At 35.2% G+C, this 27,917-nt stretch overlaps 1 protein-coding gene across 1 annotated transcript; it reads right to left on the reverse strand.

Moving 5' to 3' along the window:
* Positions 1-746: 746 nt before the first annotated feature.
* LOC123564794 (uncharacterized) lies at positions 747-26,584 on the reverse strand. Its single transcript, XM_053527578.1, has 6 exons — positions 26,493-26,584; positions 9,115-9,183; positions 6,382-6,982; positions 5,976-6,134; positions 5,048-5,612; positions 747-3,463 (listed from the first exon to the last, which is right to left on the reverse strand). The coding sequence occupies exons 3-6, from the start codon at positions 6,946-6,948 to the stop codon at positions 747-749; spliced, it is 4,008 nt and encodes a 1,335-aa protein (XP_053383553.1). The 5' UTR covers positions 6,949-6,982; positions 9,115-9,183; positions 26,493-26,584.
* Positions 26,585-27,917: the final 1,333 nt, after the last annotated feature.

Genomic DNA, 27,917 nt, shown 5'->3' on the forward strand with positions numbered 1-27,917 from the left:
TAACTAAGAGGCCTGTACTGGTTCTCCCCAGGAAAGACGACTTCGCATGTATCAGTGCTATACACCTGGCACTTTAAAGAAGTTTTTTTGTGAATAACTTGCATAACCATACAGCTAGTTAGTGCACCAGTGTTTAATGGACACAGATGTAGTTTATTTAAATTTGATATTGAATTTTATGTACTTGATATCTTTTCGATAGGGTTACATACATAGGTTAAAATATTCGAATACGCTCATTTGTAGGGGCCTCCGTGGCCAAGTGGTTAAGGTCGCTGACTTAGAATCACTTGCCCCTCACCGATGTGGGTTCGAGCCTCACTCGGGGCGTTGAATTCTTCATGTAAGGAAGCCAACCAGCTGGCTTACGGAAGGTCGTATGTTCTACCAAGGTGCCCGCTCGTGATGAAATAATGCACGGAGGGGCACCTGGGTCTTCCGCCACCATCAGAGCTGGAAAGTCGCCATATGACCTTTATTTGTGTCGGTGCGACTAAAGCCAACTAAAACAAAAACGCTCATTTTTGTTAATTCTAAATAAAAAAATAACAATATTTTGATATGCACTTAAATTTTTAATGCTTATCTCTCATACAGTATATATTAACACTGAATGTTCTATAAGATAACCATATCAGTGTGTCAAATAACACACCAACAATGTATATTTCCAACAAGTAACCGTGTACTTTTTTCTGCATGCATTTTAATCTTCATTTAAAACAAATGTTTTCTTTAAAAAAAAATCAAGTGTTTTTATTTTTGTCAAATCTAAATTTTTCTTGCTCCCAAGCATTTGGTCCTTCAAGAAGAACTTTCGATATTTCTGAATTGCAGATGTACATTTTAAATGTATTATAGTCCTCCTGTGGTAGTATTTTACATTCCCATAGACGTACGTCAACATACTGTGGATAAGTCTCTAATCTTTTGACTAACCTGCGGAGTGAGAAGCATGTCATTGATGTTTTAAACATCAACAGATACTCGAAGCGTTTCATTTCGAGAGGCAGCAATAATTCCTCATCACCAAAGTCACAGTGCTCAATAACAATGTTTTGCAAGCATATTAGTTTTTGCAATGCTGATTTCATGTAGGTTACATTGGAGCAAGATTTCATGGCATGGCAGAACAGAGTTTCAAGATTTTCTGCTTTCTTAAGTGAGTTGAATGCGGATGCCATTACTTCACTATCAGGAAACTTACTTATACTGTATTCCTGTAGTTGTAGAGCATTAAATAACAATTTCTGCATAGGAAAAAATCCTAGTCTCAGTACTTTCAATTTCCAATGTTTAGAAAGGTCTAGAGTATGATCAACACATGTATATCCACCATGATGTTGTTTGCACTTAATATTGTACAATTCTATATATTCCATGTCTGTTTTCAGTGATATGACAGCAAGTAACAGTCCTATCTGATCATGAAGCATCATTGCATTACATAAGGACAGGACTTGAAGATTTTTCATCTTCTGAAATATATTTATCCTTTTATCGTAGAATGGAATGTTTCGAGATGCACTCTCATTACTTTTTAGTGGTTTTTTGCCATTGAATTGAAAATTTTCTATTGTTCGAACAGATCCTGACAAAAGCTGGTATATGTCGTCTGCTCTGAAGTAGCCAGGTAAATACAACATTTGCAGAGAAGGTAGGTTCATTAATCCGTACGTTGCTATTATATCTGATATTTCTTCCGGGTCATTATAGTCTAAAATACAGATTGATTTTATGTTTTCTTTGTTCCAGCTAATGATATCCTTTAGACAACGCTTGTCGTCATCATGGTTAATATCATCCTTTATAAAGAAGAGATCTTTAACGTCACAATGGACATCTCCGTTTCCAGTTTCTCGAGATATCCATAATGATGATATCATTATATCTTGAAAATGCTTCAATTTATGATTTTTGATTTCATCTTCATTAAAATGATGGGAAATGCCTGAACGTCTATATCTTGTCGTGCATGTATCTTCTTTCAGTAGTCGCCCGACGCCAGCCATAATATGACTTGTAGCGCCTGGTGAAAACCCGCTTAAGAATCTTAGAATTGCCCATATTTCATTATTGAAATATTCTACAGAATTCCAATTTCTTTTTACTCTCTCAAAAATGTCGGTTTTATTGCTAGATGCTATGAATAAAGCAGCAAAATAATCTTGAAATAGTTTGTGTTGAAATGCGATGATAGCCATTTTTGAAGAGACATTATTTGATCTGCTCCGTGTTAAAAGTCCTAGTTTAAAACAGTACTGTAACTGAGCAGCTGTCATATAATTAAGAACAAATTTTCTATCAAAGACTGTAACTGTTGTTAACTCCTTGTTCTCACCGAAAGATGCATCATAAGCAAGGTGTCCTATTTTATTTAAAAGTGTGAACTGTTTCACAATGTATTCATTTCTCTTTAGGCACTTTGGAATAAGATCTAAATCAACAGTTCCTGAATTTTTCGAATCATTTTCACTGTCTTCACATTGTTCAAAATCGTGCTTTTCGTTTTCTAGTGCCATGAGTAGTTCTATCATTTCACTAAAAACTTGACATGAGGTTTTCAGAATGGCCTTTCCATCAAACCAAAGACATATTAGTTGTATCAACATTATGGGAACATATCTTATGTGATCTAAATAAAGCTGTGTGTAACTTAATTGGTCAGAAAAGGAGTCAAGCTTTTTATTCTTCCCGTACCGATAATTAAGCTTTGATAACACATTGGCAGTGAGTTTATCAGATGATTCTTTGTCGAGGTACTTTAACTCTATGTTCTTATCGATGGTCGAAAATGTTTCTGCATAACTGCCCATTTTCCACCGTCTTGTTGTAGAAATGAACGTGGTTTTAAGTCTAGATTTCTTATGAGGTATATTTGTCCTTGTTGACCCGCAACTGCATTTTGGGGATCGTGTTACAGGATGCATCCATTCGTCAAGGCCGTCTAAGATTACCAAACACTTTTCTTCATGCAGTATTCTTTCCATGATGTCAGCTGTATACTGACGAGCGCGAGACAAGTTTCTTAGAACTTGACTTTCAATAAAATCATCTACACCACATTCAGTGAGGTTTGCCTCTCGTAATATAATGACAAACAAGAACTGAAAATATCCCATGCTTTTTAGATCATCACTTTGAAAGTAAATTTCTTCAGTCTCCAGTTTGGATCGAGACTGACACCACGTGAGGGCCATTTTTTGTACGAAAGATGTTTTCCCAGATCCTGCGTCAGCTGTTATATAGATGTTTTTACAGCGATAAGTTTCAGTGTAAAATACGTCTTGGTAGGATCGGATTTCCGTGTTTGAACTGTCATTACTGTGCGCTTGATTTGTACAATACATTGTTGGATTCACGTAGAACTCTAATAGTTTCGTATCATTTTCTTGAACCATTGGTGAAATTGGCAATGTCCAATACCGATGTCTATACCATTCAACGAGATCTCCTTGAAGATCTGAAATTAAAACACAAGATAACAGAACATTTCTTTTTGAAAAATTGCAAAAAAATCTACTTCTTTTACTTAGACAATGTGCAATTTCCTTCCAGCAATTCATCGTGGGTTTGTATTGTACAACTTTTATAAACATCTATTCATAACACTTCAGTAATCATGATACATGTGACAAATGAGATTGTTGAGGGTCGCATTAAGATAAATGTTTGTCGCCATAATTATTTTTAAAGTTAGAATACATTTGTTTCACTATCTATGATAAATATACAACTGAAGTGACACGGTTACATTTGTAGTTTTAATAGTTGAAAATAAATATCCACTGCATTATTGTGGTTATGAATGTTTTCATACAAAAGAAAACATTCTAACATGGCTCTGTTTGATTTCCAGTTAAGCAAAGAAGGAAATCAAGCTCTTTATATTCAACAACGGTTGGCGCGCGGACCGGTTACAGAGCATTATGACGTCAATTATGTCGTCAAGTTGCCGCATGACGTCCGATAATTACTCCTCGGGTAAATGAAGTCCCGCATAATATTTATTAAAATATGTCAATGAGCATGTCAGAATGAAAAACAAGGCCTTCTTGTGATTTATCGTCTAATTTACCATGGTTCTTCGTTTAGATACTTCAGTATTTAACCTCTCGAGCAAACGCCCTCGTGATTCAATTCCTTTGCATCTGAACTCTGAACCGTGGTGAATTAGACGATAAACCACTCGAAGGCCTTGATTATTTATTAATTAACATTGAATTATAATATAAACATATTTTGTATGTAAAAATTGTGCATACATTTAACCCTTAGCAACCAGTAAGTCTACTAGCACCATGGGGAAAAGCATGTATAATTTGTAGGGTATAAATAAGTGTCTTTAAAGACGCACCACAGAATAATTGTATTCTTTTGTTTTCCAAGATGGCAATTATACATGATTTCCATAAATGATTGAGAAATGTAAGTATCTAGTTACAAACTGATAGCGGCAGATATTAAACCAAGACAAAGTGTTTCATGTTTAAATATTTTACTAAAGTGGTGCAGCAGTATGCTTAGTATTTGATGTATATAATGTAGATCACTCCTTGTTTCTGTAGTGTTAAGAGTAATTTATCTGTTTTTTTTAAAAACTATTCTAAAAGAGATTGACCTAATAAGTTAGCAGTAGAAGTTGTGAAAACACATTAATTCAGGAAGGGCCTAATTTATTCATCTGTCACCTTGTAGTATAGATGTATTATTCCTATATTATTAAAGTGACTTTTATTAAGAGTATTCGGGGAAAAGGACTGTGAAGCGAGGACAGGAAGACCCGACAAAACTGCAGTCTTCCGTGTTGAAGAGGGTAGGAAAGAGTAAAACAATGTTATGACTGCCTTGGAGACAAATTATGACACTAGTTCCACTGTGCGGGAAATTGACGTTAACCGATGATATGGTGATGGAAACTACAGTCTTACACCACACAATATCAATTTATGTAGGACAATATGCAATAGTATTCTTTATAACTTGGTATTCATATGGTACAAGTTCTTGCATAATACAAGTGTAATACCTCATCGTAGTTTGGTACCTGATTTTAATCGGAGATAGTCGGTATCATTCATCAGTGTTATGCATTCTGACTCTGTCTTCTGAATGTCACTTATAGCTGTCTCTGTTGTCTTTTGAACTTCAGCCAATTTCGAGCTACCCAAACGCTCAATATTCTCCATCATTTGTTTAGACATTTGTTGTAGTGATTCGCGTTCAAGGTCTCCAGTTTCTACCAAGGACTTTCTTTCTTCTTCGCCAGACTGCTTTAACAGAGCTGCCATATTATCCACAACCTTTCTAATTTCTTCAATCTGGATTTCCTTTGCCTCAATTAGTTCATCAAGGCTTTCATTTGTAATATGCTTTAGTTTTCCCATATCATTTTGTATTTCTTGCAGCAGCTTAACTTTTCGCTCATTAATATCGTTTCTGTGTTTCTCAAATAAGTCTTTAATGTTTTCTTCTTTCTGACCGATACTTTTCATGGTCTCGTCATGACGATCTTTCATTTGTCCAACACTGGTTGACAATAGATTCTTTGAGGTATCTTCAAGGATCTTGGTTATGTCTTCTGTTGTTATCACAAAGGACCCAACTTTTAGCTGCATTTGTGAGAAATGAAAAGACATTTCTAACGTTATGGTATAGTATGTAAAGTAAGTATTTAGTTGTCAAAATCTAGAATTATAGGTGAACTATGTTTATTAAGTCTGACCAAAAGGGGTTTTCATTTGCTTAACAGTTATGGGTATGTTTGATAACATAACTGTAAAGAAACAGGTTGGAAAATCAGTGTTTTGTGAGAGAAATTTCAAGCTACCTCGCCAAAATAATAAAGACCTACATAAGCTGTTAAACAGTTCAAAGATAATTTGTGCAAAAATAAAATATATGACTTAGGGCGTTCACACAGCCGAGCCACTGTACAATGAGATATATACATATTGTTACACTATTAATATTACCTTTCTGAGTTTATCCACTGCGTCGTTTGCCTTCTTATCAGAGGACAAGTACTTTGCATCAGATAAAAGATCAACCAGTGCATCAATATATCTATTAAGGTCATTGTCTTCTATTGACAGACCCGGCGAATGCCGTACAGCTCTCCCTACATCTCGAGCCTTCAAAACATACATGTATATAGCCTAAATAAAATAACTGAATTACACATTAAATGTTTCTTAATGCCTTTGTAAAGTTTTTTCTATAAGTTCAATGACAAAGAAAAAGTCGAATGTAAGTTATATAAGAGTATACTTTTTAAAAGGATTGTAGAAGTATAACTGATAAAACAACATGTACATTTTGCATTATTTCAATATGTAAGGGTATTTTGTTATTCATAATATTTGTAAACGTTTATACTACCTCTGTGCATATATTCGTTTTCTGAGACAGATTTATTGCAAGCTTGTTTTGGAACCTCTTATTGGTAAGAATCGCACTGATGACTCCATTAAAATCAACCTCTCTGATGGACGTGGCCCCACTGTAACCATCTGGTGGCAGGTAGCATTTTGCTATATAGAAGGCGTCAGTACACCACAACGTTGCATCCGTGTTCTTCCAAGATGGATTAGTGAACCGGTGCATGGTTCGTATTGTATCAGAGAACTTTTGGCAGATCTTATTCGGGCACTGCTGATTTGGCTTCTTGTTGGAGACTTTTGAATCATGCACGAAACATTTCTTTCCAACTGAACAGAAATTCTGGGTTCCACAAGGCAGAACATTTGCGGTTGTACAAGCTGTGCAGACTGTATGTGGCTTAACTCCATAATTAGTGTAGATGTTTTGTAGAATATCTCGCTGAAATTGTATGATTTCATCCAACACAAAATCTTCCAATCCTTCTTTGCAAAAGATTATTGCAAGAGCTCCCTTTAGCCAGTTCTTAAACCTTTCTTCCTGTAGTTTTTGGATGCAGTGAGCCATTTATTCTTGTCTGTTTCTGGTCTTACGCCGAACGCTAAACAAGTACAAGATTAAACTTTAGTAGCATTGAACTATACACCTCTAGTATATCCGATAGCACATAGAAATACTGAGCATGCAGTACTTAGTCCTACAAAACGTTTCTATCAGATCTTAATGAAATTTAACCAGAATAATTATTGTCTTATCATCTATTGAATGACATGGACCAAAAACTACATTTTGTACAAGAGCCATTCGTTTCTTTATAAAACTAACAAACATAGATCTACAGTGAATTATGGAAATATTACATCTGGTATTCACTCATGAAAGACATTTCAATCTTACACTGAACCAAATAAATACCTCTATTTATTAATCATGTTTAGATTTTTATTGATAATTCTAACACGAATTGATTCATTTTCCTATTAAAAATAAGGCTGAAAGTTGTGTGTTCACTGTTCTGACGTCACAATTAATACGTCATAGCGTAAAACGACATAGCAACGCGTTGAAAAAGAAACCAACAAACCAAACGTCCTTCAGATGCGTACTATTTTATCAATTATCAATCATATAATTCCTGAAGGCTTCGCATCTGAACACCAAATAATGATTTATTCAAAGACAAATCACTTAATGAGATATATTATTTCTTAAATATGTCTATGACCGTTAGTTGGCGGGGCTTGAAGATTTCTATTCGGATATTTATTCATGTTGTGTGAATTCAGAATGTAGGTTTTACATCAAGGGCGTATTCGCGTTATATTGGAACTCCAAAAGGATGACTGTTTGAGAATATTCTGTGCGGAGGTTGCTTATAATCAGTTTGCAATGCGTTGATACGTAACGCAATTACAGACAAAATATTGTTTCACATTGTAGGATATCTTGTTGGGAATAGTAGATCTAATCAAAGGCCTGAAGGGCCTGAGTCGGCTAATGATTGATGTACTGACAGTATAGTCTACCAGTTTCAGTTTGTTTTTAGTTTTTTTTCTTAAAATTTCATAACACAGCTCGATATTTACCCAAAATATTATATCCGGATACGATTACACTTTTCTCCAGTTTCAACAATATATTTTACAAATTGTGATGATACGGAGACATTTAGCAGCAATTGGCAGTATCTGACATTGAAGTTTACGGTTAAATTACCTCTTATTTAAATCTTTTCATAAAAAAGTTGTTTCGTTTCGTGAAAGCAGCCAAACATAGACGATCTACTTTCGATTTCAAAAACTACAAGAAAATACAATTTAATGTTTCGCCGATTTGTTTATTTCTCGAAAAATAAGAATTAAAATCATTTTTAATATCAGTAGTAACTAAACAAACCAGTAAGAGCTTCTTCTTCCGATAATTTATCCGTTTACTGACTGCCAAATTCAACCCACGCAAAGTTTATAGAAATCATACGATGCGTGTATACGTTCAATGTGGGAGAATTAAGGCTGATCGGCTATGTTACCTAACGCATCCAGACGATTCAGATTTTGTTTTTAAAAAAGCATTGTGTGCGTTTCTGTAATTTTATATACGTTTTTATACGCTTAGAAATTATTAGACATGCGTATTTGCATTATTTCTATACGTAATTTACGCTAATACGCATCTTATCTGGAGCCCTGTGGAACTATTTTTTGTCTTTCGCTGGATGTTACGCAAGCTTTGTAAGCCTGCGCAATTCTTAAAATGCACATTTATGCTTAATGAGTTACATTCGAGTATTGCAAAATTACAAGTTATACATATGACAGATTACATCGTATATTGGTCATAGCAAAGGGAATTGACACAACTTAACTTCATTCATGCAGTGATCTGTTTGAAATTTGAGAAATCTAATGGAACTACATCCCTTCACGTGTTATTCGGTCCATTTAGAGAATCGCTGAACAGCAAGGGCTCGTCAAAAGGCTTTAGCCTTTAGCCGACTCAATAAAAACCTTTAAGAGGCAAAGTAGGGCCTATATTTTTGATATTGAATCCGAAATTGTATGTAGATATAGTACTTCATGAAACAATTATCTTTTTTATATTCTGTATATCTTTGAAATATGTAGACCCTAGCTACATCTTATGTTATACTGAAAAATGAAAGATATAGACAGTCATAAAATAAATAAATTTCTCGGCAAAATTAATAAAATCAATAGAATCTAGTAATTTTACCTATTTTCGACAGAAATCTTGGTTTTGCTTCAGATAATTTTCTTCAACAGGCATCTTTCCACCCTCTATCTGTCAAAGAAATAACAAGATTTAGAAATAAATTTAACTTTCAATGACTCTTAACTGTAAAAAAAACAAGGAAGAATATCTAACAGGGAAAGCCACGTTCAAAAAACGCAGCCTCCCCAAAGACACACACGAACAACTATTGCACACCATACACAAAAATGAACACAAAAGGACAAAACAAACAAATAAAGGAACACAGTTGGGCACCGCCTTGGAACGGTCAGTGGCAAAACCACCACTGGGGAGTTTAAACCGGTTGATGGTGCACCTAACCTCACTCTTACCCCCACCATGTACCAAAGTCACAAGACAGTGTAAATAAAAGTAATCCCCGCCAGGTGAAACCCTAACATACGTAAAGGCAACAGAAGGTATGTAATATAAAACACAAAGATGCCCTTGTAGAATGATATAAAATATTATGCGCATCTTACTGCACAGTGTGTTTTTTGGTGAGTGTTCTATAAAAGCAAGTTTCGGTTGCTGTGAATTTAAATGTGTTAAATTAACGATAATGCCACATAAGTATTTGAAGTTAATGCTTTAGAAATAAAGAAATCGGGCTAATGAAATAATAGAGCTTTTCTTCAATCTTCTACGCAATGATCTCCCTTACCTAAAGATAGAGATTTCTGAAGTAGAAGGGAAGCAACTCCTGCATGCAGTTTGACTTTTCTTAAAAAGACTGCCCCACTCAAAATAAGAAAAGTCATTTCGTTCTGGTAACGGGAAGAGTTTGGTATGTTGGGTTAAAAGCTATAATTTCCTCCATCCTTTTTTTACACACACACTTCTATTTCAGCTGGATTTTTATTTGAAAATGCATATAATTCCACTTTAAGAACCTAAAACGCATGTACTCTAACCATGTCTAAACAAAACTTGTGGCATACCACACGGCTACTAAACGCTAGCGCCACCACCAAATTGTGGTGATAAGGAAAAGAGCTATCGATATTTCCGTGGTGCAGCTATCGCCCGTTTCTGCTTGTAAACACGTGAGTAAAATTTATATTTGATCTTATATTTTTATTGATAGAACTTTTTTCGAAAATCGGAGAATGTAGTTCCGTGTAACAACACTTATATTCACCAAGTGTATATTATGTACATAAAGTGATATCTGCCTTACATAGTTTATTATTTGAAATTGTGTAAGGATCCAAATATTTATTACTTTTTAGCATTGATTAGCTAACGCGTTAGGCATTCGGCCTTGTATTCTTTCTGCACGATCCGCATGGAAATTGCACTTGTATTTCCCCAACCCATAATCACAAATCACAATATTCTAAATTGTTCAAATATTAATAGTTTATATATTCCAATGAAACAAATACCGTATAGCGGGTGAATTCTGCGGGTTTTTATTTCTGCTTATCCTGCGGGTCGAGGCTGTCACGCAGAAATAAATTCCGCAGCTTTAAACATCAGCAGATATTTTTTGAAGCAGAAATAAACTTTGATATTTCGCTTGAAGACCCATTACGACCATGTGACCTCCTTTTTCCACCCACAAAAACTTTATGGAAATCATTTTTAAAATACAGGTAATATACAGCTATACTACAAGTTTTCAGATGGACGATTTAGGTCCTTTCTGAATAAAGGTGTTTTCGCAACTTCATCTGCGAACTTATTCAGTCAATCTTACAATGTAGAAACGGAATGTGATTGAAATTTAACTTAATACACTGATTTCTTTACATATTGCTACATTAATTCAATAAAATGTTAAGACATTAAACGCATTGTCTTGGCCTATATTAATATATGCCACTGTCAATTTGAAACTAGCCCGCCCGCTTAGCTCAGTAGGTAAGAGCGTTGCTCTACAAATCGCGGGGTCATGAGTTCGGTCCTCGGGCGGGGCGTATGTTCTACGTGACTTTTTGATAAACGACATCGTGTCTGAAATCATTATTCCTCCACCTCTGATTCATGTGGGGAAGTTGGCAGTTACTTGCGGAGAACAGGTTTGTACTGGTACAGAATCCAGGAACACTGGTTAGGTTAACTGCCCGCCGTTACATGTCTGAAATACTGTTGAAAAACGGCGTTAAAACCAAAACAAACAAAACTATTTGAAACTAAATGCTTGTATATCTCATAATTTAAACGATTGTTTTATTTCATTTATAGTTCTTGCTAAGAAGTGAATGCTAATTACCTCATCAACAATTTGATGAGATAAACACATTTTAGTATTCTTATTCACGGTTTTATCGGCTTGTCTCAACATTTTATTTGAGCTTAGGTTAGCAACTACATCTTTCTTTTAACATGGTGTTTTAAATGTGCGTATATAATAAAGTAATATTGGTATGTTTTAGTTATAAGTCTCTTATAACTCTTTTATAGAGTGGCAGTGTGCATTTTATTGATATTTTATTATGTATATTATGTAATATATGTTGTACACTGATGAGACTGAAATAAAGAAATAATATATATATTTCAAGCAAAGCATGTATAATTACCATCATGGAAATGCAAAAGAATACAGTTATTTTGTGGCGCGTCTAAAAAAAGTTAATTTAATGACCGTTAACTTTATCTTAGAGTTTTCGTCTGCTGTCAAGTTATTCATACCGTATCGATTGCGGTAGATTGTTTTTGTTATTGTATCAATCTATTGTCCACGAATGAATGGTTACTTTTGGGCGTGTAATCTTTGCAAGCGTATATCACAATACACGCTAGGTGTATGAAAAGTTTGACAAACGTTATATAAATTTGGGAAAATAAAAATGAGCATTTTGCGATATTTTACTGCAACACCAGGAGAAACAATTCAAGTTACTCTGATTTGAATTTGTTACAGTTATGTCCCTTTTAAATATATATATATATTTTGGTTTATGTTTTATAACGGTTTTACTGATCTAATTCAGTCAAGCACTGAGAGAAGTCGAGCTTGCTGTCTTACGGACAGCTCAACAACATGACATAACTCTATCCTCCTTATTTGTTTAATCATCTTCCTTTATAATTTGCACGTAATACTGGTTCAAGTGAAAATGTTCGACGTACACGATGATTACTCTACCCTACTTTTTGAGTTATGTCCCTTAAGTAAGTAACGCAGATAGTATACAATGACAGAGGGCATTGAGATGAAGTGCAGCGTACAAGGACATAACTTTTACCACACTTTTTTAAAATGATATCTCCCTATATTAATTTCTTTCATATAGGGCATAAGTCTGTATCTAACTTTACAGACTATGCATAAGTTATATATACCTTAAAATAGTTTGTTTATTTTTTTTATACGCCAGTTTTGAAAAAAAACGGGACGTATAATGGAATGCTATTATCCGTCCATCTGTCCGTCCTTCAACATTGTTAACATTTCGACTGAGCACCGCTTTGGAAGGATGGTGTGTGTTTTTGTTTTTAGTCGATCAAAGGTCAAGAACATACTGACCTGGAGACTAAAACAGAATTTTCACCACATCGAGACAACGTGCAGAGTGCAAGTTTTGAATGGCTGGTTTTAAGGTTTAGGTCACAATTAAAGGTTAAAGTTCATATTTATGATATGCACGAGTCCGTTAAGTACAAATGATAGAAAGAACTTAAATAAAATTGCAGATTACTTTGAGGAGTAAGGAACAATGCACCTTCTCTAAAGAAATATCAAAATTGTACATCCTGCAATGTACTCACAACTGATTTCTTTAGTCACTCCAAGAAAATACTTCTAAAAAATGAAGAAAATATATTTAATAAAAAACACATTCATGGGATTGAGAATTAAAAAGGAAACAGTTAATGACATTGATTTGTAATTTTGAAACTTACATCGTTTTGATAATCTACAGCAAAAGTCCGTTAATTATTATGTTACAATCCGGTCTGGTAATGAATATTTTGGTGAAGTAAATTATTATTATGACACGCTTGACTTTCAGTCCGGAGGCCCAGGGTTCAAATACCAGTCAAGCACATGACATTTATGAGATGCTCTTTAGAGTAGACCACCTTGGTATGAGGTGTGCATTGGTTCTTTCAATGAAATAGTGCTACGTGTGTATTGATGTTGTACACTAAGCACACTAATGATTAAAAATAGCTAAGTTCAGTAAGCCAGAAATGTCTGTTTTTAAACGATTTCTCTCTTTCTATTACTGGGACTTAGATCTCCGCTTTGTCGCTGTAGTCAGATCGCTTTGTGTCTGTACTGAAAGAGGATGAATTTGGCACCCGGAGTGCCTGCCACTTTATGTAAAATTGTTCATAATGGACGGGTGCTGAGTAAATCTAGTAATCTAATAATGAAAATCATATAATAACAATAAAAATAATGAGAAGAAAGAAGAAGAAGAATGCCATGTTGCGTGTTGGCTACATAGAAAGATCTAAAATGATTGAACGCATCAGTGTCATTTACAGGCAAATAAGTGTCCCTAGGTAGGACCACAAGACTTATGTAGGTTCCGCACAAAAACGCGAAAGAAAGTATATGTTTCATTATACCAGTATGAAGATATGTTATTAATCCAAAAACAATGAATAATATTAGTGATATAATTAGAATGAAATTAAACAGCTGTTCCATCTGAAAACTTTTATAAACTGACATTTTTATGTTGTTAATTGTACATATATTGTAGGAAAACACATATATATTTCTGGTATATACATGTATATATATATATATATATATATATATTTTGTAAATAGTTTTAGTTGCCAATCTTTATATTTGATTGAAAACTTTAAGAGGACATATGTTGCTTGTACAAAAACTATTTTTGCAATAGAAGGTTTTAGAAGTAGCAGATAAAAATCTTAAATTACAGTGTAAATTTATGTATATGTACAACCCGTAAAGAGTTCGTTTTGTACAGGAATTACTTTTTCATGCACGGCTACGATTTTTTCGTCACTATAAACTGGCACTGTACCTTCAATAACTTTTTAACAAACAACGATAAACATGTAAGACTAAAAGGCGAGAAGCCGAGTGAAGATCAATTATATGGCCACCGACTGGGCGTTATCGTTTTGAATTTTGTATATAATAAACACACCACTGCAAAATATGTCCTCTATTAGGTCAAAAGGTAAACAAATAACGCCATTTTGAACTGCAAACAGCATTTTCCTTGCCTAAAAAGCAGCAAAATGCAAAACACGTCCACCCCATGACTATCAGAGCTGCTGGGTACAGCAGATTTATTATGGCATAGTTAATGCGGTAGCTTTTACCCATGCGCAGAATTTACTTCCGGTTTATGCAAACCGTAAAAATTAATTCATGCTTATCTCGAAGGTCGTAGGAATAAAAAACGCAGAAATAGATTAGGCCCATTTTAGGACAAAACCGCAGATTTTTTTGCCCGCAGAAATAACCCGCTCATGATACGTTAATCACAATGCAGAATAAAGAATACATAACAAAATAGATCGTAAAAATGCATTCATATTGATAATATTAACTCAGAAGAAACCAATTAAACTCTGAGTATTTTCTTTGACCAGTGACATTGTTGGATTAAAGATACCTTTCATTCTGATCAGCGCCATGCGATCCAAATTGAAATTGAAATTGGCCCTTTAATAATTTCAGTGTTGTTTTAAGCAGATGCAAATTTTCAAATTTTACGATTAAAGACGACAAATGTGACATCAACCGTTAAATTTCAAGTGAATATATAAAACCATGGCGGCATTTTGCCTTTTGGTGATATTTATAGTGCGTTTTATTTGACCTGGCGGGGCGGAGTTAATCTCTGGCTTATGCAAATAATGGTAATCTAAAAAAACGAGCAAATAGGTTGAGCTACAGTGGTCACAGTGTAAGGTAAATGGCCAGTGAATAAGAAATCAGGTTGCCGAATATACTACATATCCTGCACAATAATGCAGTGGACCGTCGCGAAACCCCACCCCGCCAGGTCGATTAAAATGGACGATATTTAAAAAAAATCACAAATCACAATGTGTGGATTAGTCGGTCTAAATGCATTCTGTAACGACCATTATCGACATTTGCCCTTTTTTCTACGCTGCACTAACACTTTCTGTTTTTTTATAAACAGCTAGACATACTACAAAGGTTATTTGAACCAATTCTTCTCCCTATATGATATCGATCCACAGGACGATCAATTAAGAATAACTGAAAAATCTCATATTATGAAAACCAAATTAAAAGTAGGGTTATTGACTTGTGTTTTAGATGACACCATGACTATAAAATTGATTGAGGGATTGAGATTCGATAATTGTAAATTTATAGATACGTGTGGTATTTCATTCATCACCTGAACATAGCAATATTTATACAATTTAATCGTGCACGTTCAGAATTTATCCTTATGCTAATCTTAAATCTGAAACTTTGTAGAAAAGCGCAAGTCTACCCCAATGCATAGTCGTATAAGCAAGAAGTCAATAGGGGACAATAGCAAAAGTCAAAGAGACACTTATGGTTGGCTGCATTAGGGGTCATCTACCTGGCATGTCCAATCATCCCACTGTTTTTCAACATTCTGGGCCAAGTTGTTCTCAACTTATGAACTGGAAACAGTTTAACCATGTTCAGGCCCCTGTGACCCTGACCTTTGATAGAGTGACCCTTGATCGAGTGACCCCAAATCAGAAGAGGTCATCTACTCTGCATGTCTAATAATCCTATTAAGTTTCAACATTATGGGTCAAGTTGTTCTCAAGTTATTGGTTGAAAAGTGTTTTCTATGTTCAGCCCATGTGACCTTGACCTTTGATAGAGTGACCCCCTGCCCCCCAAAAATAAGGGTCATCTACTCTGTAAGTCCTATCATCCTATGAAAATTGAAGGTTCTAGGTCAATGGTTCTCAAGATATTGTATGGAAACGGATTTCCATGTTCTGTCCGCTACGACCTCGACCTTTAATAGAGTGCCCCCCCCCCCCCCCCCCCCAAAAAAAAAAATCAATAGGGATCATCTACTCCCCATGTCCAATCATCCTATGAAGTTTCAACATTCTTGGTCAAGTGGTTCTCAAGTTACTGACCGGAAATGGTTTTCTATGTTCAGGCTCCTGTGACCTTGACCTTTAATAAAGTGACCTCAAAATCAATAGGTGTCATCTTCTCTGCATGTCCAATCATCCTATGAAGTTTCAACAATCTGGGTCAAGTGGTTCTTATGTTATTGATCGAAAATGGTTTACCATGTTCAGGCCCCAGTGACCTGACCTTTGATAGAGTGATCCCAAAAACGATAGGGGTCGTCTACTCTATAAGCCCTGCCACCCTATGAACTTTGAAGGTTCTAGGTCAAATGGTTCTCCAGTTTTTGATCGGAAACTAAGTGTGACGAATGGAATGATGGACGGACGGACAGGACAAAAACAATATGTCTCCCCCATCCCCAGTGGGGAGAGACATAAAGATTAATTACTTCGGATGCTTATAGCCAAATAAAGCTGTTTCAAGCACGTAGATTTATACACTTGAACGTGACTTGAAAGTCTAAATCTACCTTTCTTATATTGTGACGGAATAATACAACAATTCATTTGTATATTGAATATAAAACGGAATATTCATTTATATTAGCAAATTCTAAAATCGATTACGTTTTAAGTAAATGATACATAATTTAATCGATAAAAATAAACGCCTACAGATTTTGGAGAAAAAAAACCCGTTCGTATTAGGCCAGAGATAATAAAGGTTTAGATTCTCATCCGGATGATGCAAAAAATTGGGAGGGTTGACACTTTTTATTTTTTTTAAGTAATTATTTTTGAAACAAGGGAGACCTAATGTCAAACCTTACATAAAATATGAGAAATCGGATCAAAATACTAAATTGATAATATTAGACAAAGTACAAGCCCATGCTTACTGTCGCTCTACGGTTATATATTACCACAGACACTTGGGGTCAGAACCCTACCCCCTCCTCCTCCGCCCCTGCCAACTGTTATTGTTAACGTCATTCTAGGCTGAACACCACTAAAATCCGGTTGTTCTTTATTTTAAAATCCACTTACTTTATAATTGGTTTTCGACATTTTCTAGCACATCAGATTTTCAGAGACTTATATTCCAACAAAGAACTATATCGCTACTTTAGAAAAACAAAAAGGGGGTGTTAAAGTGGAATTATAAGCATTTTCAAGTAAAAATCCAGCTGAAATAGAAGTGTGTGTAAAAAAGGATGGAGGAAATTATAGCTTTTAACCCAACATACCAAACTCTTCCCGTTACCAGAACGAAATGATAAGTTTCCAAATATGACTTTTCTTATTTTGAGTGGGGCAGTCTTTTTAAGAAAAGTCAAACTGCATGCAGGAGTTGCTTCCCTTCTACTTCAGAAATCTCTATCTTTAGGTAAGGGAGATAATTGTGTAGAAGATTGAAGAAAAGCTCTATTATTTCATTAGCCCGATTTCTTTATTTCTAAAGCATTAACTTCAAATACTTATGTGGCATTATCGTTAATTTAACACATTTAAATTCACTTGCTTTTATAGAACACTCACCTAAAACACACTGTGCAGTAAGATGCGCATAATGCCACTTTAACTTTTATATAAGAAAACTACAGTTCGTTAAATACAACCCGCTGAATTTACTCCTTTTTGCTTCTTTCAGTTTCTCTTTTCGAGACATTAAATTCTTACGCCGCCATTTTTACCTAGCATGCGAAAGGAACATGCCGATTTCAACAGAATGCAAAGTGATACATACTGAAACGCGGTAGAGTAAAAGTAAAAACGTTGCTATTGAGAAAAGGCAGTAGGAAAGGAAAAAAGGATTAGCAAAATTTATAGTTTGACTACTTGTGACTAGACCTGCGGAGGCTTACATTTGATCTGGTTGTAATAAACCTATTTCTAAGATTGGAATTAAAAATGGCCACCGCAGATACGAAAACCTTGACGTTAAACCGAGGAATAAACTACAATCTTTTAGGCATTCAATGTGTATTTATGACTCAGCCAAGAACTCTAGTCTGCTGGCTGAAATCCCAGTCAAAACTGGATATGCACAACTTCACAAGCTGCATAACAATCCTATATTGTTTTATGAATCTTAGTTCAAATAAATTTTGAGATATATGCATCAAGAACGTTTAAGCCATTTATGTTTATTTTTGACTACGATAATGGCCGTAAGTGTGTTCCTGCTGAGTGAATTCCCAAACAAAACCATATATGTATAACATAATGAATAAATAAATTTTATATAAACTTATATAAAAGGATTTATGTATTTGTTTACCATTTGTATTTTCTATTAAAGTTACATGTTTTATAATTCAACTAAGTTTATGACGCATGCGATAGAAGGTAGCATCGTGGATGAGATTATTAAGTAGAGCCAATGAGAATCGAGATCCCTAGTCACGTGATGCGATTACACCAATCGCCGTCTTGTAAAGCATTCTTGTTTTGGATGCGGAAAGGATCAGTTAAATGTGCATTTTCTCTTAACAAAATACAGTTTTATCATGTTTTGAAGACGTTAACCTTAAAAACTTTAATGGTATGAGATTTTAGAGATATTGTTTGTGCTTTCGGCATATTTAATTTGTCAGCACAACCACCGTCGCTCGGAATAATTTTGTGTGAATGTTAATTTCATAACAAAGGATGTAGGCTATCACCAATAGTGCGAATAGCCTAGCGGGAACTAGGTCAAACTACAACCTGAATCGGACTGCAATTTTTTTTTATCACAGCCACGTGACATCGACCCAGCGTTCAAGATGGCGGATCGGACATTGAAATTGTTTGGTCACTCATTTGTGAAACATTTGAAGAATTTTGTCTTGTCGCACGATGATTTTCATCCACAGTAGTACACTAGTGCAATACACGAGTTTCAGTGGAGGAAACGTGGATACACTAAGACAAAATTTAGTGTATTTGAAGAACTTTGATCCGGACATTGTGATTTTAATCATTGGCACTAATTACCTTGCTTCGCCGAAAAAAAGTTCCGAATCAGTCAGTTCGGCCATTATGGACTTGGTGGATACGTTGCTATTTATTCAAGCAGTACCATATGTAATAGTGTTACCAATCTTTTATAGGTTGGTTAACAAAATTTCAATCCCTCATGTAGTGGATATTCCCTGGTTCAATAACGGGGTTTATGAAACAAATGGCATTCTCACTGCAAAGATAAATGGTTGTTCTCATAAACGTGTTCGCTTTTGGGTGCCAAAAGGTTTCTGGTCAGATGAAGTGCTGACGGAGGTCCTAGCCAGTGACGGGGTTCATTTGTCAGAGAGGGGTCAACAGAAACTCTACAACAATATCCGGGCGGCGGTGGTTGCAGAGCAGTCTTGTGTTATAAGATACGTATTGTTTTAAGTTCATTTTATTTTTAATTTTCATACATATGCTTTGAATATTATAGGTTATTGTGTGTCGGCAATTGTAATCTAGTTACTGCTTGAGAGCTAAGGCTATTCTGCAGTCCTTTTTCACTATATATATTTTTCAGTGCATATACCGGGTATATGACATACGTAATATATGCTTGACATCTGATATATCATATTTTTCAGCAATATTGCGTAATTACTTCTTGAGAACATATATTATTCGGCAGTGGTTTTAACCCGAATGGCTTCCTGTCATATGTCTGGGGTCATTATACACATTATTACTTTTACACAATCATTTACTAATAATGGAATCAGTATTGATATACAGCAACGCTGGATTGGTTATCTGAATGAATTGTTTTGTCTATAAATCTACTCGCACATTTATTTACAGACAGAAATTTCCGTGCTGATCTGTCGGTGAGTCTGTTTAAGACAGTTTAAATGGCCCAGCAGGGCGAATTAAAGTTATTCACTTTTGTTTATTGTCTAAAGTACATGGATTTATTCAAATTTCTGTATTTCAGATGCTGTCTAAACGCAAAGCTGTTTCCACAGTGTCTTCCTGTCCATGTGGCCCATCAGAGAAAAAACCACGAAAAAAAAGGGCCAGCAGAAACAGTTAATTTTCAGGTTCCCATGCCCGCTGCCGACATACAAACTGAAACTAGTCGTAAATCCCGAAAAGCACAAAGGCCTTCGGTTGATACGGATAAATCACAAACAGGAAACAGTCTAAAAGCACGTAAATCCTCTCGCGTCCAACAAAATCAGAATGACATTCAAGTGCAATCATCCGTGTCAAAAGTGCACAAAAGCATGAAAACAAAGGGAAATCATCCACACAGAGAAATTTAGGTGAACTTGTAGAGGAGAATTCAGAGGAAATTTCCACGGAGGATGATCTGTCTGACGCCTCCAGCAGTTACTCGAACATTCCAGTGTCTTCAGATGAGGAGGAAAGGCTGCCATTTGGGGAGGCTATACAGAGCCACATAAATGACATTGTACCAGGAGGTAATAGACTTCTGTTGGTAGAACCTATCTCCACTATTATTGAGTCACAAATTGATATTAAGGTTCAGAAAAAAATTTGTGATAACAGATATATAGATTTAGGTGTTTTTCTGCCAATGCATGAACCAAATATGGCAAATAATGACAAATTTATGATACAGGCGGACAATGCCAACAATTTTAATTTTGTTCCCCAACAAAGATCTAGAAAGATCCTTTCAATTGAGTTATGGACTACAGCCTTTATAAGATTTTGTGCTGTATATGCGCTGAAATTTCCGAAGGAAATGCCAGCGCTCATGAAATATATAGAAATTGGTAGGGATTTAGCGTATAGGCACCCGGGGTCAGCTTGGCAGCACTATGACACCCAGTTTCGTATGTTGCGCGAAAATGTCACTTTCCCAAGGGATCGCCTCTACATGGAATATTGGTTAATGGCTTCTACACACAGCCCAAACCAACTTTTCGTCCCTTTCGGAACACCACTTACTCTCAACAAGGGGGTTCCCGTTTTCACCAAAGAAAAAGACCCAGTTAACGTCCAAATAAATTCTTGGAAAACACATGTTGGGTGTTTAACAACAGGTCGGCAACTGCAGATTTCCAAGCTGCCGGCATCCACACGTCTGTGGATACTGCAGGGGTAAGCATCACGCCCAGTCATGTTCATTCAGCAGTAAGAAGCAAGCCGCGGCAGAATTGTCTCCGATTAATTCCAAACCACACCCAGTCCAGTCCCGTTCAGGCAGAAAATGATTTGGTCACCCCAATAAAAGTAAGACTGTTGCAATATTATTTGCAGGGCCATCCACACACAAACTATTTAGTTCAGGGTTTCTCACAGGGTTTTGATATTGGCTATACCGGTCCAAGACGTCCCGTAGATTGTATGAATATGTAAACTTGCGAAGATTGTCCAGAACTGATTCAGGAGCATATTGATACAGAGTTGGCAGCCTCACGATTACGCGGTCTGTTCAAATCGAAACCATTTCCGAACCTTTAGTTAAGCCCAATAGGGTTGGTTAAAAAGAAAACACCGGGCCAATTTAGGTTTATTCAGAATCTCAGTCATCCAAAAGGTGATTCATTCAATTACCACATTAGGTCAGATTTAGCTTTTGTAAGATACATGACTTTTGAGGATGCCACATTATTAGTTCGGAAGTTGGGGCGAGGCTGTTATATGGCAAAGACTGACATTGCGAATGCATTCAGAATCATACCCATTCGCTCAGCAGATCATGAGCTTTTGGGTTTAAAATTTAGAGACAAATTTTACTACAATGTCTGTCTGGTAATTGGTAGCTCCTCTTCTTGTGCAATTTTTGAAACTTTTAGTTCTGCTATTCATTGGATAGCGCACGTCTAGCTTAAAATACCAAACTTGGTTCATATTTTAGATGACTTCCTTCTCTTTGGTAAAACATCCACAGTATGTCACTTTTACCTGTCATCCTTCTTACAATTCTGCGAGGAGGTTGGTATACCAATAAATGTCTATGAGTGTAGAAACATGCTTTGGTTTTTGGTTGCGGGTTTATCCCGATACCAAAATTAAGTGTATTCTTGACAATCATATAGCATCTTTATTTGATTCCAAATTACATCCAAAGGATGTTCATGTGCTACACAATGTGGTCCCATTCATTAACAATGCGGATGAATTATCAATGATCAAGCAGTTCTTATCCAACCTCTATCCATTCACACTGACCATTTAGATTATGGAAGATCTATCAAAGATAAGGTATTCAAGCTCATTGTTACATCACTGACTTCCAGCTGTCAATTTAGATAAGTTCATGTAAGGTCAGGCAGAGTTAATCGTAGACATTAGGCATATTTGTATTTGATTCTTATACATGTATATTTATAGATTGGAATTAAAACAGAAAATAAATCTAGCAAAACCCGAAACCATCAGACATCTCAAGGCTTTGATTTTACATAGACGTTGTGCATTACATGCTTATTGGTTTCAAACACGAGTTCCCTTTAAGCGGAAGTTTATTATCCATACACGTGGAAAGGAGTTGAATCGGGAATTTGTAAATACATACTTACATTCTAGTATACAATGTGCGCTCCAAAACCCTACTTAAGAGTGACACCAAACCATTTTACGGGGAAAGACCGATGAGTTGAGAATGTCGTGATGTTCGTTATAAAAGAATGCAGCCCTTTTATTATTTTCCTGTTTGTTAAGATTTGCAAACTGATGACAAACGAATATCTACAAATGTAATTGTCTGCGAGATGCGAAATTGCGTGAACAATATGCTTAACTGTTTCTGATGAAAAATAATGATAAAATCCTTTTCTTGTTATCTGATTTTCAAACAAAACCTAGGTAAATAGATTTTTACCTTCAGCAAACTTCAGCAATATTAACTTCAATTTAAAACAAAGCAACACATTCCTTTCTACATTTAATGTCATCCAGTTTTGTTTAATGTTTTGTTTGCGTGTCACTAACGTTTATTTGTGATGATCTTATGATGGATTGTCAAAACTTAACATAACTTTACCAAACGATATCTTTTGAAATTGTCTTCTCTTTTATTTCAACAAGTTAAACAGTTTTTGGGTAATGCAGATGTACAGAGAAATGATATTTTGCCCTCTAAATTGCAAAACATAGACCGTAAGGGGACGATAAATGTTAAGATTATTTTGTGCCCACTGTAACTTAATTTAAATTGTACTTTGTTGTTTTTGCAGTTTGATCAACCTTTTCCGTTAGAAATCTGTGCATGATTTCTCTTTGAATATAAAACAATACCTTTCACAACATACAGCAATAATTTCATAACCTTAAGGTCTGTAACATGAACCTTTTAGTTGAAAAAAAAAGTCATAACTTATTGCAAACAAATTGTGATAGCATATTTCCATTGTAAATTTAATCAATTTAGGACACGCGAAGTTTTGAAATTTTGAGTTTGGTTTTATTTGCTGATGGAGTAATTAGGAAATGATATCTAGTGTATAGCTTCTTTCTGGGTCTTCCAAAATTAAGTAAAAATTAACGCAAATCGTATTACGTAATTGGCGGATCAAACAGTATATCGCAATAAGATCAAGTAAAATGTAAATACTTATGCTGTACCCACTTCAGCTTAACAGTACACTTTATGTCATAGACTCAATTAAACCGAGTCTGCTATTACTCTGCCTGGTTGCATTCTAAGTTTCAATGGGATCTTCTTACAGATTTTGTTAACTATCACAACAGCAGTTTTTAAGTGCCGTGTGACGGCTATAAAAAGGATGCTCTTACTTGGAATTAGTGTTGATATATTTTCTGATCCTTTTAGATCACGGAGTCCATTCAATACCTTTATGATAGAGTTCCATTCAAGAAATTATTTTGTCACTCTACACAAAAGTTCTACTGTTCTGGGTCAGTGTGACCTTGACTTTGACCTATTGACCTCAAATCAACAGGGGTTATTAGCTGGTCAGGATCAACCACACTATTAAGTTTCCTGATCCTAGGCCTAAGCATTCTCAAGTTATCGTCCAGAAACGGTTTAACTCTTCCGGGTATGACCTTAACATTTGATCTACTGACCTCAAGTGAATAGGGGTCATCTGCACGACCAACCTCCCTATCAACTTTGATTATCCTAGGAGTCATTTGCTGGTCATGACCAACATAACTATCAACTTTCATGATCGTAGGCCAAAGCGTTCTTGAGTTATCATCCGGAAACCGTTTAAATGTTCCAGGTCACTGTGACCTTGATCTTTAACCTACTAATCTCAAAATCAATAAGGGTCATCTGCTTGCTACGACAAACCTAACTATCAACTTCCATGATCCTAGACCTAAGCGTACTTGAAGTATCATCCAGAAACGGACTGGTCCACATAGAAACTTTTCTTTATTAAATAATGAACAAAAATTTATATGGTTAATGTCCTCTGAAGGTCCTGGCTTTTATTGATATTTTCTATATATATACATGATATATATAATAAAAGAACTCTCTTGCTAGCTTACTAGTCAGATCATGTAGCACCAACAATGAATGAAAGTCATAGTTTACTGTGGAATTTACTTTAATCTCAGTAATTGTTTCTTGTCTTCTTTTTTCATTGTTATAAGCTTATGTTAATTGTGTCGTAACAATACGAATGGAGCTTTATTTGCCTTCATGTCCTTATTTATATTTTTGTCAATGTCCTCCCTATAATTATGTTTTATAATTCTGATTATACATGTCATTATATATGAACCTTGATTGGCTTAATATTCTATTCTATTCTATTCTATTCTGATCAGCTGATTGACCTACTGCCCATCACTCGCTTATCCACCAAAATTAGAGCCGACTGGCGAATATATACGTAGACAAATTTACTCTGTTTAAATATCATCGAGAGCATTGTTTATAACAGTAATAACAACATTTAAAATACTGCAAAATTGTCTAATTTACCCATAATTTCAAAAGAAATCCATCTTGACAACAAACGCTAATTTTCCCGCATGACGTCACACCAGTTTTTTCTTACCTTTACGCCAAGCTCAAGAGCTTCGTCCCTTCAAATGGCTATTTTTAGAGTAAAATTTTCCGATAAAAATACGGTATTTGTTCGAAATTTACTATGAGCGCACATTAGAACAATGTTTTCTCATGTATCATTCTTCGTGTTTTTGTAATCCTCAAAACATATCCAAAAACTAAAATTGTTCTCCCCTGCGCTCGTATCGTATTTTTGTGATAAAGTGCATGACAATGTCTAAAAATGTACAAAATCTGTGTTGATGACATGAAACTTGACCATGCATTATGACTTTTAACGCAAAACTGTTACATTTTTACCTCAAAAAATGCAAGATTAATCCTTTATGTTTCAAATAATTCGTAACGTTGATATGTATTTTTAATTTCATTTTCTTCAAAATTTGGGGGCTAAAACCGTGCCTTATCATACATGGTCCTTTGCAATCAGATGTCAAAGGCGAATTTGCTTTCATCATTCAGATGATTTTATTAAATCTTTTCATACACTTTATTTTACTATTACTAAGAACAGAATACCGTGCAATGTTCAGTATGTGCCATTCAAGTCACACACACTGTTAAGTTTTAAATTAACACTTTAGTGGCACGGTCATTTTTATTAAAAATGCTCAGTTCAATTTTGAAAATGTACCCATATTCTATGAACTGGCTGCCATCTTGGTGGCCATCTTGGATTTCTCAGATTCGAAAGAGCGGTCAGCTGGCCAATGTCACTTTTCATAAACACTGGACATCCTCCAACATAATAACCTAGAAATGATTTGTATAGCGGGGTAGGGTGTGAGCAAAAATTGTATTTTTTTGAGCTTGACTCGCCTTGGCTCCCAGACTATTATGATCGTAAAACAATATAAAGCAATTAAAATAAAATTACACGTATTAAGAACACTGGAAATATGCCTGAAGTGAGCGGATAACAGCTGCTTCAGACGACCAGCCTAACTTAACATGCATAGGGTCCGTATAGCTTGAAAGCACTTATGTAATAGAGAAAGAAAACGTTACTTGATCTTTATCTTGTATCTCAAGATAACATGTGGTATTGATATCCCCGAGATTCCCTGCGGTGAAAAACTGATTTCAGGTATCCATGCAATAATCACCTAGGTATTATTTAAGTCCAAGAAAAGTGGTAGAAATCATAGATATGGTAGAAAGTCGTAAAACTGTATTCCTGGGAAAATATTGAAAATCACGAGAACAGAAGCAAGCAATGTGATAAGTACTCTGACCGTATTAATTAGCATTTATAACAGGGATATGCGTGTTCTCCTTTGCTCCACCCTTACTTGTAGTGGATTCGTGGCTCTTGTTATATCTATTAAAGGAAGATGCTTACAAAGTTAAATATTTTCTCTTACTTTAATTCTAAAGAACACCAGCAAAAGAGAGAAAATTTTTAATTTACCTGTTATTAGTTTACATCCTTAAATCTTTCAAGTTTGTATCAAAGTAAACTGTAATACTGCGCAGAAGTTTAGATATTGATGTGAAACTTCCTTGTTAGGATATAATATTACTGTGCTTCGACAAAATATGTATTACAAAACCTATGAACAAGATATCATGTTAAACATTCAATGTACAAAATGTATTGTATTTTATAAAGATAACATTTTCAAGGTTTTCAAGGAAGAAGTTAAAACGTATATTGTATGTCGTGACAGTCGCTAAATATTGACATAATACGACATACTAAATAACCTCATGGGTTGCAGTTTTAGTATATTGATATTTGTAATATCTCGTATAAAGAATTTATAATATTGTAAATTAAAATAAAGAAATTTTCAGTTGAAGATTCTAGCCATTTTGGTCTATAAAATGCCGAAAACAGATGCAATTATCTTACACCTACCTGTTGCACATTAAAGACGAAATTCCCGATTTCTGCATTTAACTCGTATTACGCCGCCCGGAAAATAATGCATTCGTTATCAATACAACAAATATCTGAAAATACATGTGACAGTCAGTATGAAAGTTCGAGAAGTCATATAGTTTGATGCAATATCACGTGGACGCAAATATTTTTCTTACATCAGTAAAGAGTTTCTGCATCTATATTTAACCGACGCAAAATGGATTTATGCCCAGGGAACGTTCGACTTTTTCTCCTTGTTACGTTTTTCTTTCTTTGCCGGTTCCTATCGGCACGTACATGAGCGGCTAGGATAGCATTAATACTTGCAAAGCTTTAAAGACATTTGTACAACGGCAATCAATACATTTAGCAGCTCTTCGAAGGTACAGAGAGGTCTAAAAACACGTATGCAAACTTTGCGTGTTTTTCAATCGACGTTGTCAATGTCAAGCGGCTGGCGTAAGCCCGATTGTATTTCAACTCTGAAAAATGCCAATCACTAGAATTGCCTGAGTTCGTCTTAGCAAAAACGTGTTGATTATTTTCATAAAGACATCCTTTTTATTTATATATTATACTAAAATGCAAACGAGTTAAAATCTCAAACCTGCTAATAAATGAATTAAATAAACATGGACATACATCCAAACAAAGACAACTTGATGGATTGTCCTTCCGAAGCATAGAACGCAGCCGAGCAAAATAATAACATACTCGATCTAAATAGCGGAAAGGAAATATGCAACATCCATCACACCCCCTAGCCCCGGCTTAATATGAAAGAGCTAAATAAAATAATTACACTGAGTCCATGTACGGAGTTATTTTACCGCCACCGCATGACACTTTAAAGACACCAGACAGATTGTAATGCTCTTACATTACTTTAAAGTTAAATACTCGCTTACCTGAGCGCAGGGAAAATCAAAAATGTTTAATATGCAAAACATTCAGTAAAATTTAAAGCAT

The sequence above is a fragment of the Mercenaria mercenaria genome, chromosome 2, assembly GCF_021730395.1.
Source record: "Mercenaria mercenaria strain notata chromosome 2, MADL_Memer_1, whole genome shotgun sequence".
In the NCBI taxonomy this organism is placed as follows: Eukaryota; Metazoa; Mollusca; class Bivalvia; order Venerida; family Veneridae; genus Mercenaria; species Mercenaria mercenaria.